The sequence below is a fragment of the Gordionus sp. m RMFG-2023 genome, chromosome 3 (assembly GCF_954871325.1).
Source record: "Gordionus sp. m RMFG-2023 chromosome 3, tfGorSpeb1-WG-v2, whole genome shotgun sequence".
Classification (NCBI taxonomy): domain Eukaryota; kingdom Metazoa; phylum Nematomorpha; class Gordioida; order Chordodea; family Parachordodidae; genus Gordionus; species Gordionus sp. m RMFG-2023.
Genome location: NC_088777.1, coordinates 42,364,086 through 42,375,953, shown reverse-complemented (window position 1 = coordinate 42,375,953; position 11,868 = coordinate 42,364,086). Strand labels below are relative to the sequence as shown.

The 11,868-nt window shown below is 26.6% G+C and overlaps 1 protein-coding gene across 1 annotated transcript; it reads right to left on the bottom strand.

Moving 5' to 3' along the window:
- Positions 1-2,224: 2,224 nt before the first annotated feature.
- Positions 2,225-11,436, bottom strand: LOC135926365 (serine/threonine-protein phosphatase CPPED1-like). The gene is made up of 6 exons (XM_065462215.1): positions 11,371-11,436; positions 11,256-11,329; positions 7,477-7,606; positions 6,455-6,684; positions 4,223-4,445; positions 2,225-2,793 (listed from the first exon to the last, which is right to left on the bottom strand). Exons 1-6 carry the CDS (start codon positions 11,420-11,422, stop codon positions 2,582-2,584), a joined length of 921 nt encoding a protein of 306 aa, XP_065318287.1. The 5' UTR covers positions 11,423-11,436; the 3' UTR covers positions 2,225-2,581.
- Between the last annotated feature and the right edge of the window lie 432 nt (positions 11,437-11,868).

Sequence of the window (11,868 nt, the reverse complement as noted above, 5' to 3'; positions counted from 1 at the left end):
ACCTTAAAACCAATTGAAGGGACATGATTAGAGTTGCCTGATCTTCCGCTTTTGACATAATCTCCCGATTTATATTTCTGTTTATGCTAAAACTCGCCGTCTATTGATTTACGCTTCAAGTTTACTAAAAAATATTCTCTCAAGTTTTTTTATATGATAAATCATATAATTACTTACTCTGATTCTGATAATTTTTACGAAAATGTGAAGCAAATATTTTATATAATTTTTAGAAATCAATCTATATAAAATGTTATTTTAGTAGCAAGCAATTTATCATCAAATAATGGAAATATTAAAACATTCCCAATAATGCTGCGCTATTTTAATAGAAGGGAGATGTTTCAAGAAACTTCTAAAAAATTTCATCGGATCGGATAAATCGAACGATATCGCGTCTATTCTTGTGCAGAGCATTGAAAATTGTAACCTTTCATTTTACTATCAAATGTAAAAGCTTTTTCGGCCAATAACGCAAATGTGGATTTTGGGAAAAAGCAAAGTGAATTATTAGTTTTGAATGAAAATAATATCCCCGTTGGTTTCCTGTGCAATATAATTCACATGCAGGAATAAAGGGGCATGCTTCATTAACAATAGAAATAGATAATTAGTTTTGAATGAAAATAATATCCCCGTTGGTTTCCTGTGCAATATAATTCACATGCAGGAATAAAGGGGCATGCTTCGTTATCAATAGAAATAGACATAATTGGTATAAAATGTTATGCCGAATTCAGAAGATTCACCAGGGTATCTGTTTTGAAATAAATTATGGATACTCAGGATATTGATTGGCCCAGACATTTAAGAATTGTTTCAACAAAATGGTCTTCATTAATACCATGTATCGAAAGACTTAATAAAATTTTCTAGCTATTAAATCTTATATTTTTTTTATCCCCAAAAATCCCAATTGAATATTAAAATTATTTTAAAAATGTATTGGCCATTCGGAAAGATCGTAATCAGTTATCTTTATCAGCTTTCAAAGCGAAATTAATGATCAAACATAATTTTAACTATACTTGTAAAGATTTAGGAATATTTAACAAAAAATAAAAATTGAATTAATAGCATAAAATCTTCTGAAATATATGAATAAAAATATGAATGATCTTTTAAAAAATATCTAATAATTTTAAAATAAAAAATAATACATCCTTTATTTTACTGTTGCGAATTAGATATATTCATTTAAATAAAGAAATAATCACCGAAAAGAAAAATTATTTTTAAAAAAATTTTGAATTATAATTAAATTCTCTCGCTTTTTGTTTGAATGAATCTAGCAACTCTGGCACTGTCTCACTGATCTTTTACACATATATCGATGGTGAATGTCCATCTCAAGTCGTGGGTTGGGAAATAAAAATGTTGTAAATAAGTGTTAAGGGGCCTAGAGAAAGGCCTAAAGTTGAGCAAAGATGGGAAAAGTTCTACAACTTACTAGCCTAGACTTTGGAGAGCTCCTGTTGTGAGAGCGAAGATACCCTTTAGAGGAAAAATAACTTTAATAAAACTGATGACATATAAAAAACAAATATTAATAATACTAGTAGTTAATAATACTAGTAGTTAATAAAAATAACTTTTATTTCAATATAATTTTTGTTATACGATGATTTTAACTTAATATCACATTGAATCTTTGAAAAAATATATAAATAATATTTCTATAAATATTTTTAAAAAAATATATAATATATTAGATTAATAATCTAACTAGTCAATTTTTCTAATTATTCAAAATTAATCTAAAAATATAAATGGATATGCAAACCAAATGAATTGAACTATTATGCAAACTCCAATGAAGGATCATTGCTATACAAATATTTTGGTATATAGAAGTAATATAAGATTTGAATATTAAGCAAAAAAATTATACATGGAAAAGAAATATTTAAAAAAAATTGAGAGGTAAATTTTATACGTCACCACTCAAATGTTCTTATGTTTCGAAAAATATTATATAAATATATTATAAAATAATTTGATTGTTTTAAAAATTAACGTTTAGGAGGAAATATTTTCTTTAGATGAAAAATTTATCTAAATTAAATATTTCTATTTCTAATGATCATTATAAATAATAATACTGATATTAGAAGCTAAAATTTTGAAATACATTATAAGACTAAATAAAATACAAAAGGTATAAATAAAAATTAGAATTGGAATGTGAACAATTCGTACAAAATATACAATATGCGGGCAGCTATTCATTTAATAACCCCTATTAAATTAAAGGTATTTTTATTCAAAAATTATAATAAAAGAATTATATTTAATTTTTTGAAATGTTAAAAACTTTGTTTATCAATAAATAAAAAATGATGGCCTGATTAAAATTATAAATTCCGGGGTACAATCTTTCATATATACAATATGCGGGCAGCTATTCATTTAAAAATAACCCCTATTAAATTAAAGGTATTTTTATTCAAAAATTATAATAAAAGAATTATATTTAATTTTTTGAAATATTAAAAACTTTGTTTAGCAATAAATAAAAAATGATGGCCTGATTAAAATTACAAATTCCGCAGTACAATCACTAAATTTCCAACAAAAAAATCTATAATTGTAGGAATGGGTCTTTAGAATCGAATGAATCGAAGGAGAGGTATTTATGAGTTATTTGGTCAGAATAAACTTTGACCAGACGAAACCCTGATTTGTCGTTGCCCAGCTGACAACCAATAGCAGACGTGGTAACGACTTCCAGCGTATCTTGATAAAAACCGCCAGCATTTCTATGGTAATGTCCACAAAATATTTTGGTTACCCCTTTAATTTTTTTTATAATTAGGGTAAAACATATTGTAAAAAATATATAAAACTGGTATTGTTAAATGACTAAATTTAGTTAACTAAAAACAGTACTCAAGTTGAGTTTTTGGTCGAAGAATAAACTCCGACTCTGAGGGACCAAACTAAGTACTTAAATGTAGCGTCATTTAAATGCCCTGTTTTAGCTTTTAATAATATAAAGGATTCTATTAAAAAATATAACTATACCATTTTACTTTTATCTATATATCAGAGATTTGCAGAGGTACCATTTGCACGGCCTCCCATTTGAAAAAAAAAATTTTCGGCTAAGCCCGGATTTTTGGCCAGGGTTTTTAAATTTTTCGACGGCCTTGGTTTTTAATTAAAATATACCATTTCGTATGGATTGTTTTTCAGCGAATATGAAATCCATATATCAAATTATCTTATCACCTCATTTATCGTAAAAGAAGTGTTTTTCAATTCAACTGGTCGATGGTAATTCCCTCCCTCTTGTAATTTAATATAGTCTATTATATAAGTATCAGTCATTTTTTGCTCTCTCCCATACAACATACGTAATTTCCTGAATTTGTGACAGAGAAAAGGAGAAACTTATCTATAATAAATTTTTCCCTCAAAAAGTGTATATTATTTTAAACATTGAGTTATCTTTGTTGTCTTTAATTTGATTGAATATTACATTGATTAATTTGAATAATTAAATATTTTTTAAGGATCGAAATGGAAATAGGATAAGTGAATAAATGTTATATTGTTTTATGATACACAATTTTTAAATATATTTTATTTATTTTTAATTTTTATAGATAAGAATGACGCTTAATTAAAGCCAGGCTCAGCTATATTTATAAAACGGGTCGGGCCTGCGTGGCCTGCAAGTTCTCTGATATATATATAAACAGAAAAGTAAAAAAATATCTATAAAGATAGTAAAATCATAAGATTCAAAAATATTTTGAAAATAATTTATAATTTTTTTTTATGGAATAGGTTATATTATCAAAATAAAGATATGCCTAGCCTAGCCAAGTAAAATATTCTACCGAAAATAAAAAATATTGGCGCTAGTCGACTAATTTGGTCGCTCGATTTTGCTGTATTACAATATTTTATTCAGATTTTGCTGTATTACAATATTTTATTCAAAAATTATATTTATCAGCACAATCATTTTATTTTAAATATAATCTTTCCAATATTTAATTGATAATTTCTAATTATATAAATCCGCTCATTTTTTAAAATTATGCTTACTTAAAAAATAAAAACAAACTTAACTAAGTGCTTCAAAATTATGTTAGGCTTAATTTTTCCGTTGTTTTATTCCCGTTTTTTACTTAACTTTTAAAATATTTACATAAATAATAATAATATATTTAAAAAAAAAAAATTATTTTAAAAAAATGAAAAGAAATCTTACCATAAGATTTAAAAAGTTCCAACATTTTAAATCGCAACTCTTTTTTGAGGTTAAACGAGCCCTGAGAAGTTTCGCCGTAATCGTAAAAGATCATTTCTTCGTCCGATTTGAATAAGAACCAAGGGATATGTTGGAAGGCTATAATGTGTTGAGCATTGTTTTCTTTCCCGTCCTCGAGTTCAGATATTAACCAATCATCTTGCTCCTTGCTATATTCTTTGACCTTAATTTAATTTTGGTAAAGTAAAAGCATTCTACTTCATTTCCCCTATTTGTTTTTATAATAAAGAATCTAATCATTAGCCTGCATTAATTTCGTGGTGAAGAATATAAAAACACAACATAATTTAATTTTTTTTAAATTGACTGAAATATAAAATATTTTCCTTAATCTAAGAATTCAGATAAACTCAATTTAATATCAGTCTGTCGACTCGATGCTTCCATAAGATCTTATAAAAATATGAAAGGTATGCTGGTTCGACTTAGGCTACTTATGAAATGACACCCTATTTTGGCAGGTTTTAAATATTCGATAGAATTCGTATTTATTTCTCGTTTTTGAAAAATTTTTCTTTTGTTTTTTAGACTGTTTAGTATGTCGAACAAAAACACACCCTAAGCATTTTTTTTTCTAAAAGAGAAAATTTTAGATGAACAAAAAAAGTAGTGTTTCTTAAAATATTGATTATAGATCGATATTGTTTTGCATCATTTACAAACGCTTTTTTTTTATCATATCAAGAAATATTTTATGATGTTTAAATAGGTGTTTATTTGTTTATTTTCAAAGTCATATCATAATTTTTTTTTTAAATAATAAGATATTTTTAAATTACAATTTTTTTGGGGTCTTCCCTTCAATGAAAATAAAAAATTAATGTTTTTTTTTGAAAAACTTATTATTTTTTAATGTACCCTTCAATGAAAATAAAAAATTTATGTTTTTTTTTAAAAAGCTTATTATTTTTTAATGTATTATCCCAATTTTAGAAGCGGAACTTTTTAAAAAAAACATCATTTACAAAAAAATGGTACTAAGTAGTAAAAAGCTAGTTAATAGATGTATAAAGTATAATGGTGTGGCCACGTAAAGAAGAAAGACGAATCATTTAGGTAGATTATTAAAATGATACGAATAAAAGATGGTACATACAATGGAGAAAGAGAGGTGCCTAAACTAGAATGAGAACATATAATAAAAAGCGACAAGAACAAAGTAGGGAAATCTAGAGGTTTCAATGTGAAAGTAGGTTTTTATTTGAATTGGATGCTGAGTCCTTTTTTGATTTATGATATTCCTGGATACGATAATGGGTTTTAAGTTCGATACCCCGTGGAATAAGATTTTCGCAGAAGACTATTCTGACTGGAAAAAAATATGGAGTAAAAGTGTGTTCAGCGATATACGCCTGTGGAAAAGTGTGAAAATCAAAACAATTAGGGGATTTTTTTAAAGAGATTTTGAAAGAAATGGGAAAGGGGGAGTAGGAGGTAGGAGCTATTTTGAAAGATTTTATAATTTGAGATTGGTGCCTGTGATGATATTCTTGGAATAAATGAATAGAAAAGAAATAAGGGTTGTAGTGAGTCCCCCCCCCACACTAAATTGTCATGAATAAGTCAATTATTGGGGAAAGAAAGGCGACAAGACATATTTAATAATTTTTGAAAATAATAATGATAGTTGCTTGTAGATATACATGTATTCGCGTGTATTATAATAATTAAATTTAGCCAGTTCATTGTGAAACTGTATTTTAATTTTTTTAAATATTTTATTTTTAGATATAAGAATTAAATTTAGCAAGTTCATTGTGAAACTGTATTATAATTTTTTTTGATATTTTATTTTTAGATGTAAGAATTAAATTTAGCAAGTTCATTATGAAACTGTATTTCTGCGTTTCCCTATAAAAGGGAAGCGAAATTTAAAATTCATTAATATATTTTTTTATTTAAAAATTCAAATGTTTTTTTATCCGAAATTATAATTTGCTGATTTAAATAAAGTTGAAATTAATCCAATTTTGTGTTAAATCATTTTTGGAAAGATATCAATCGAATAAGAGCAAACTAATTAAGCGGACGGACATGCAGAATCATTTTAAAAGATAATAAGGATATAAAGGAAGAGGGAATAAAGGAAGTGAATGGAATAAGATATTAACAAAACCTGAAAACAAATTAGAAATAATGAATATCATATTCAAATATTGATTCATTAATTACATGAGTATCATCGAAATAGTATTGAGAATTGAGGACAATGCACTTGACTCCGTCGACCCAAAATGAAAAATAATCGTCTCCAAAATCTCTTCTATAATCGAGGACGTCTTTTGAGGTAGGGTAGTTTCCTATATCGTGATTACCGCATACACAGATCAGAGGAATTTTAGGATCTAATTTGTTAAAGGTTTGCTTGAAGGAAGATATTTGGGAAGACTTCAGTTTTTGGCCTAAATTTATATTTGAATCAAAAGAGAAATAGTAAGGTTCATTTCAGAGACCTGCAAGCTCGACCTGGGTACACGGGCCGGGCCGTATTTAAATTTTTTAAATATATCAGGGCAGGACTTGATTTTTTTATTAAAAAAATACCAGGGCCGGGCCATATATTTTAAAAAAGACCGGGTCGTGCAAATGGTACATCCGCAGGTCTCTGGTATATATCAAAATCTGGATAATATTAATTTTTGAGAAATATAAAGGGGAAAGGGGGTTGAGCAGTGCTTAGGTTATTGAAAGCTTAACGTTAAATATAAATATTTTTATTTTATTAAATTCTATAAAAGAAATGTGATAGTAATTCGAGGTCAGAGGGGTCCGAGGCATGGCTCCTGGGTTAGCAAAAAGATATTTGGGCTGAATAACTTGTATAAAACCGGGTAAAATAATTACGAGAAAAAATTTCTATGGATATGTTGGGGCTGGTCGGCTTTGACTTCTATGCTATCAAAAATTATTTAACTAAATGGTGTTAATAAATTATAACAACAATATCAAACCAAGCATTAAAAAATATTAAATGCATTATTTATGAATATAATCACAGAGTGAATAAATCATACGCATATTAATAAGATTTTGGCCAAGGGCGAAACAACCTAAATGGGGTCAAAAGATAAGGAAGGTTTTCATTGCAAATGTATTTTTATGAATTATTATGTGGTGTCATTGCGATATATGATATTATATTAGATATAAAAAGTACCTAAAAAAAGGTTGATATATAATAAAAAATTTATTACCGGGAAATGCATTGACTAAATCACCGCACACGATAAAAAACTTTGGCTTTGGGGTTAGATTGTTGGCTAATTCTATCGCCTTTTCGGTTAATTTGATCTCTTCGTCCCAGTTATACTCCGGAGTATTTTCCTTTAAAAATATTAACCAGTTTAAATTAATATTAAAATTTTCATCTAACGGTACCTACATTTTTAAGTCGATCTGAAACCAAATTTTAAAAAACGAGAATCGATATTATTAAACGGATCAAAAAAATTTAACGATACCAAATCCGAAATTCTTTTATTTTAGCCAACCGAATCGGGTAACTGATCTTATAAAAAAATATATACATATTGACTTGCATTATTATGGTGTGATCTTCTATCTAAAATACTAGAAAATATTTTTTTTTTAAATTCTCTCCCGAAAAAAATTTTAAAAAAATTGATATAGACCACTATAATACCCGACGATATATATTAACCTAAATTTAATTCCACTAAAAATCAGTTTGAAATTTTAAGCCCGATCCGGATTTGGAAGAAAAAAACCCCTTCTTTTGAAAAATTTTTGGTCAGGTTCTACAATTTTTAAAATTTTGTTATTTTTTTTCATAATAATTTCAATTTAAAATTAATTGTTTCAAATATCTTACACCGTGGATAATATTTATAGACAATAAATATCATTATTTAAATTTCTAAAAGAAAAAAAGAAAAATTTAATCTATCTTAATAATCCAAGTTCCGATAACCTAAATTTTAAACCCGCATGCTTTTTTTTCCTTAAGATTTTTTTTGCGATACGACTTTTATTTTCAATGAATACAATAAATTAAATTTTTGGATATGAGCTTGGATATTTTTTTGAAGCGTATTGTTTACTGGGTTGGACTTGGTAATTTTTTTTAAATATTAAATATGGGCTGGACTTTGGGCTTGAAATTCGGGTGGAGATTGGCATATTTTTTAAAATTGACAATAACAGTTTTTAAATAAAAAAAATATATAACGAGTCGCATTTGGCCATAATCATCGGCCACATTTTAAATGAGGTGATTAATTTTTTATGGGAATAAAAAAAGACAAAAAAATATTTAACCATATGTGATACTAATAATTGAATGAATCAAAATATTGTTAAGGTCATGAGATATGAAATTTTTTTAAAGTGTCCCCTGTTTAGTCCATAGTTTACAATTAGTTAATTTTTTGTAAATAAAAGTTATGGTATATAATATAACTCTGTAAAATAAATTTTCCATAGCTTATGTATCTCTAAAATTTAAATTGTTTTTATTTAAAAATATTTCATAGTAATTTGACAGATATAATGTTGTTAAACGGCTCACTTTTTTAAAAAAAGTGAACCTAATATTTTAGATAAAGCCTTGAAATTTAATTATAGATGTTCAAACCTTTCTCCCGCATATGAACAAAATTTCCAGCCTTACGTAATATTTTTTGGCGAATATTGGAATAACGTTTTTTTTTAATTGAGCCGCTTAACAACACTAAATAGAGAGTATAATATTTTTTATTCGATCTCCTGTCGTATAAATCTGTGTAGAGGTAGGACGCTACAGTAATCAAGCAGCAAAATATAAATAATGTTTAGATTTTTTTCAGTTAAAAAAAAAGCAAAATTGGCTATAAAAATTAAGATTATATTATATAAATACAAGATCTACATACCCAGAAGGCAACTAGTCGATATTTCAAAATCGATTAGTTGAGCAAAAATAATTTTTAAATATCCAGTCCTGGCAGATGCCACGATTGAGTCCATAACATAATTTTATGCCTAATTTTTGGCTCACTTAGGTTTTCTCAAATTCACTCTTTTCTCTCATTTTTTTAAATCTAAGCTAAGTTGGGGGTCTAAAATTTGGCATTTAAAATGATAGATTCCAATTAACTCTTAAGCAACACTCATATTTCTTGTTATAAGTTATACACCATGTAAAATTTATGAATTTAAAAAATAACTTTTGTTAGAAACAACATAAAAAAAAATTTCTAAAATAATTCTCATTTGTAATAAAATCAAAATATGAAATAAAAATTATTAAGAACACATATAAAGGCAATATTTAGCTTGTATGTTTTGACAAATTTCTTTTCCTAAGTACTTTAAGGGGTTAAAATTACAATGAATGAATACTAATGAATTACTGAGGACATGCTCATTAACCTGATATATCGTTTTCAAATATATTTTTAATAAAACTTTGAAAAGAGCACCTCAAATTTTAATATGATATTTACCCATGGGTTTAATAGTTATATATATAAAAAGATATAAAGATTTTTGCTTAGTATTATGTATATCATAATATATAATCCATATTTTTTTTATATTTTATTTAAAAACGATTTCAATTTATAAAATAATATAAATATATATCATATTAAAATAAAATATATTTAAAATTCTACGTTTTAAGAAAACGTGAGAAGATGCCTCTAGATAATGGCACCACGGATTGATATACAGTGTAACCTACATATTCAAATAAAATCTGTTGCCATAGGTAAAAACTTTCCTAAGGATCACCCAAAATTAAGTGAATTTTTTGATCAAGTAGCTGACCTGAAAGCACCGATTGTGTTGGAAACAAATGGGACTAGTAGGAATGTTACTATATTTATTAATTATTATAATTTCCACTCTAACCAATGAATCAGAATCAAAGGATGGTGTAAAAATATCAATAATGAAATATTAGGCCAGTGGGATTCCTTTGCTACATGGAATGAGTGTCATTTCATCAAGCCTAATATTGTGACTGAAATTAAGTCTTATAAGAAACAACATTCATGGAATATTGGTGGAGCAGAGAGCTCCAGCAATAATTGAATTTACTGCTTGCTGGCATGAATGGTGGGCATTTAAGAAGTAGCAATGATAAGAGTGATGGCCTAGGTTGTTAACAGGAAGATGACAGAGTTTGATAATTAATGATAGCAATTTCTTGCATTGCCTTAATTATTTCCTTCCTATGTAATAATTGGCAGGAATAATATTAAACTTCAAATTAGTATCAGTTTATGATCCCTTTTTGATAATATTATCAAATAAACTAATATTTTTACCTAATATGCAATTATTTTCATTTTTTAAAATGATTTTATATATTTTCTAAGAAAAGTTAATATAATACTTGTAATTTTTATGAATTTCATTTTATAACTTGAAATTTAATCAAGGAAAAATAATTTTATAAAAGGATTCCCTTATTAAAAATAAATAATTGGACTTCATACAATGTACAGAGATATAAAAAATAGTGAAATCTTTCAAAAGCACTTTGTAATTTTTATGTGAAGGTATGTTAAGGGTTAGAAAGAACTTATATTATTGACTAAATATATATAGAAAAACAAAGAAAGTATCATTTGAATGTATTAGTCAGAACATTGTTTGCTCTTTAAAAAATATTCCATAAAATTTGGCCCTTTCAATTTGAAAATTATAATGCTTACAAATTGAGCATTTGCAATTTATATTATATAAACATAAAACACATATAACCTTGTATTTAGTCAAAAATTCAAATGATATTAATTGAAATTTATTATTTGTGATTGACTCACCAAGGCATCATAATCACACAATTTAAACACTCTTATGATCCAGTTATAACATGCATTTCAAATATTATTTAAAAATAGTATTAATGATTTAAAAAGAGAAATATATTCACAAATTATTCGCAAGTGAGGTTACTGATTTAAATATAAAAATATTTTTATTTAAATCATAATATAGTAATCATTATATAAATAAAAATAACTTTAAAGGTATCCATCATTCCATATTGTGTGTCTGCTGCTTGAATAAAAGTAAAAGGAGCTAACCATTTACATTCTGGATTTTTCATTATCAATAAATAATAAAACAAAAAATACTTGAGGAATATGGCAAAAAGATATGATCTTTGGTTAATATATGAAAGTTCATTTCATAATTTTGAATCATGATACATCACGTCGGATGTCATTTATTTTTTCCTGCAAATATTAAAGTTGTATTAATACTAATGATTAATACGTTTTTTAATAGCCTAGCCTTAACTTTTCACACTCATATAACCCTTTGTTATCTACTCGAACAGGTTTGTATTGTTGATATAAATTTGGCCCTTCAATATGCCGAACCGAGATGTTGTATATAAAGAGGTCTGCAAAGCTCTGCACATTCCAAAGCCTGGTCAACGGACCGGGCTGGACTAATTTAAAACAAATTATACCGTCAAACAGTGCAAATATTTCTAACCTGTCCTGATGGGATATATATGCATATAAAAATAATTCGGCAGGCCGGACAGTTATAGGATTAAAAATCATTCAGGGCTTCCATCGATCCTTTATTTTCCGTAACATCTTAATAGGTCAGCCCGGGATTTA

Excerpts from the sequence above, each read along its gene's own strand:
- LOC135926365 (XM_065462215.1), bottom strand. The coding sequence starts at position 11,422 with ATGAACTTTCATATATTAACCAAAGATCATATCTTTTTGCCATATTCC. Across the intron at positions 11,330-11,370 it reads CTTTTTGCCATATTCCTCAA|AATGTAAATGGTTAGCTCCT; the intron begins GTATTTTTTGTT and ends TGAAAAATCCAG. Across the intron at positions 2,794-4,222 it reads GGAACTTTTTAAATCTTATG|GGGTAACCAAAATATTTTGT; the intron begins GTAAGATTTCTT and ends AAAAAATTAAAG.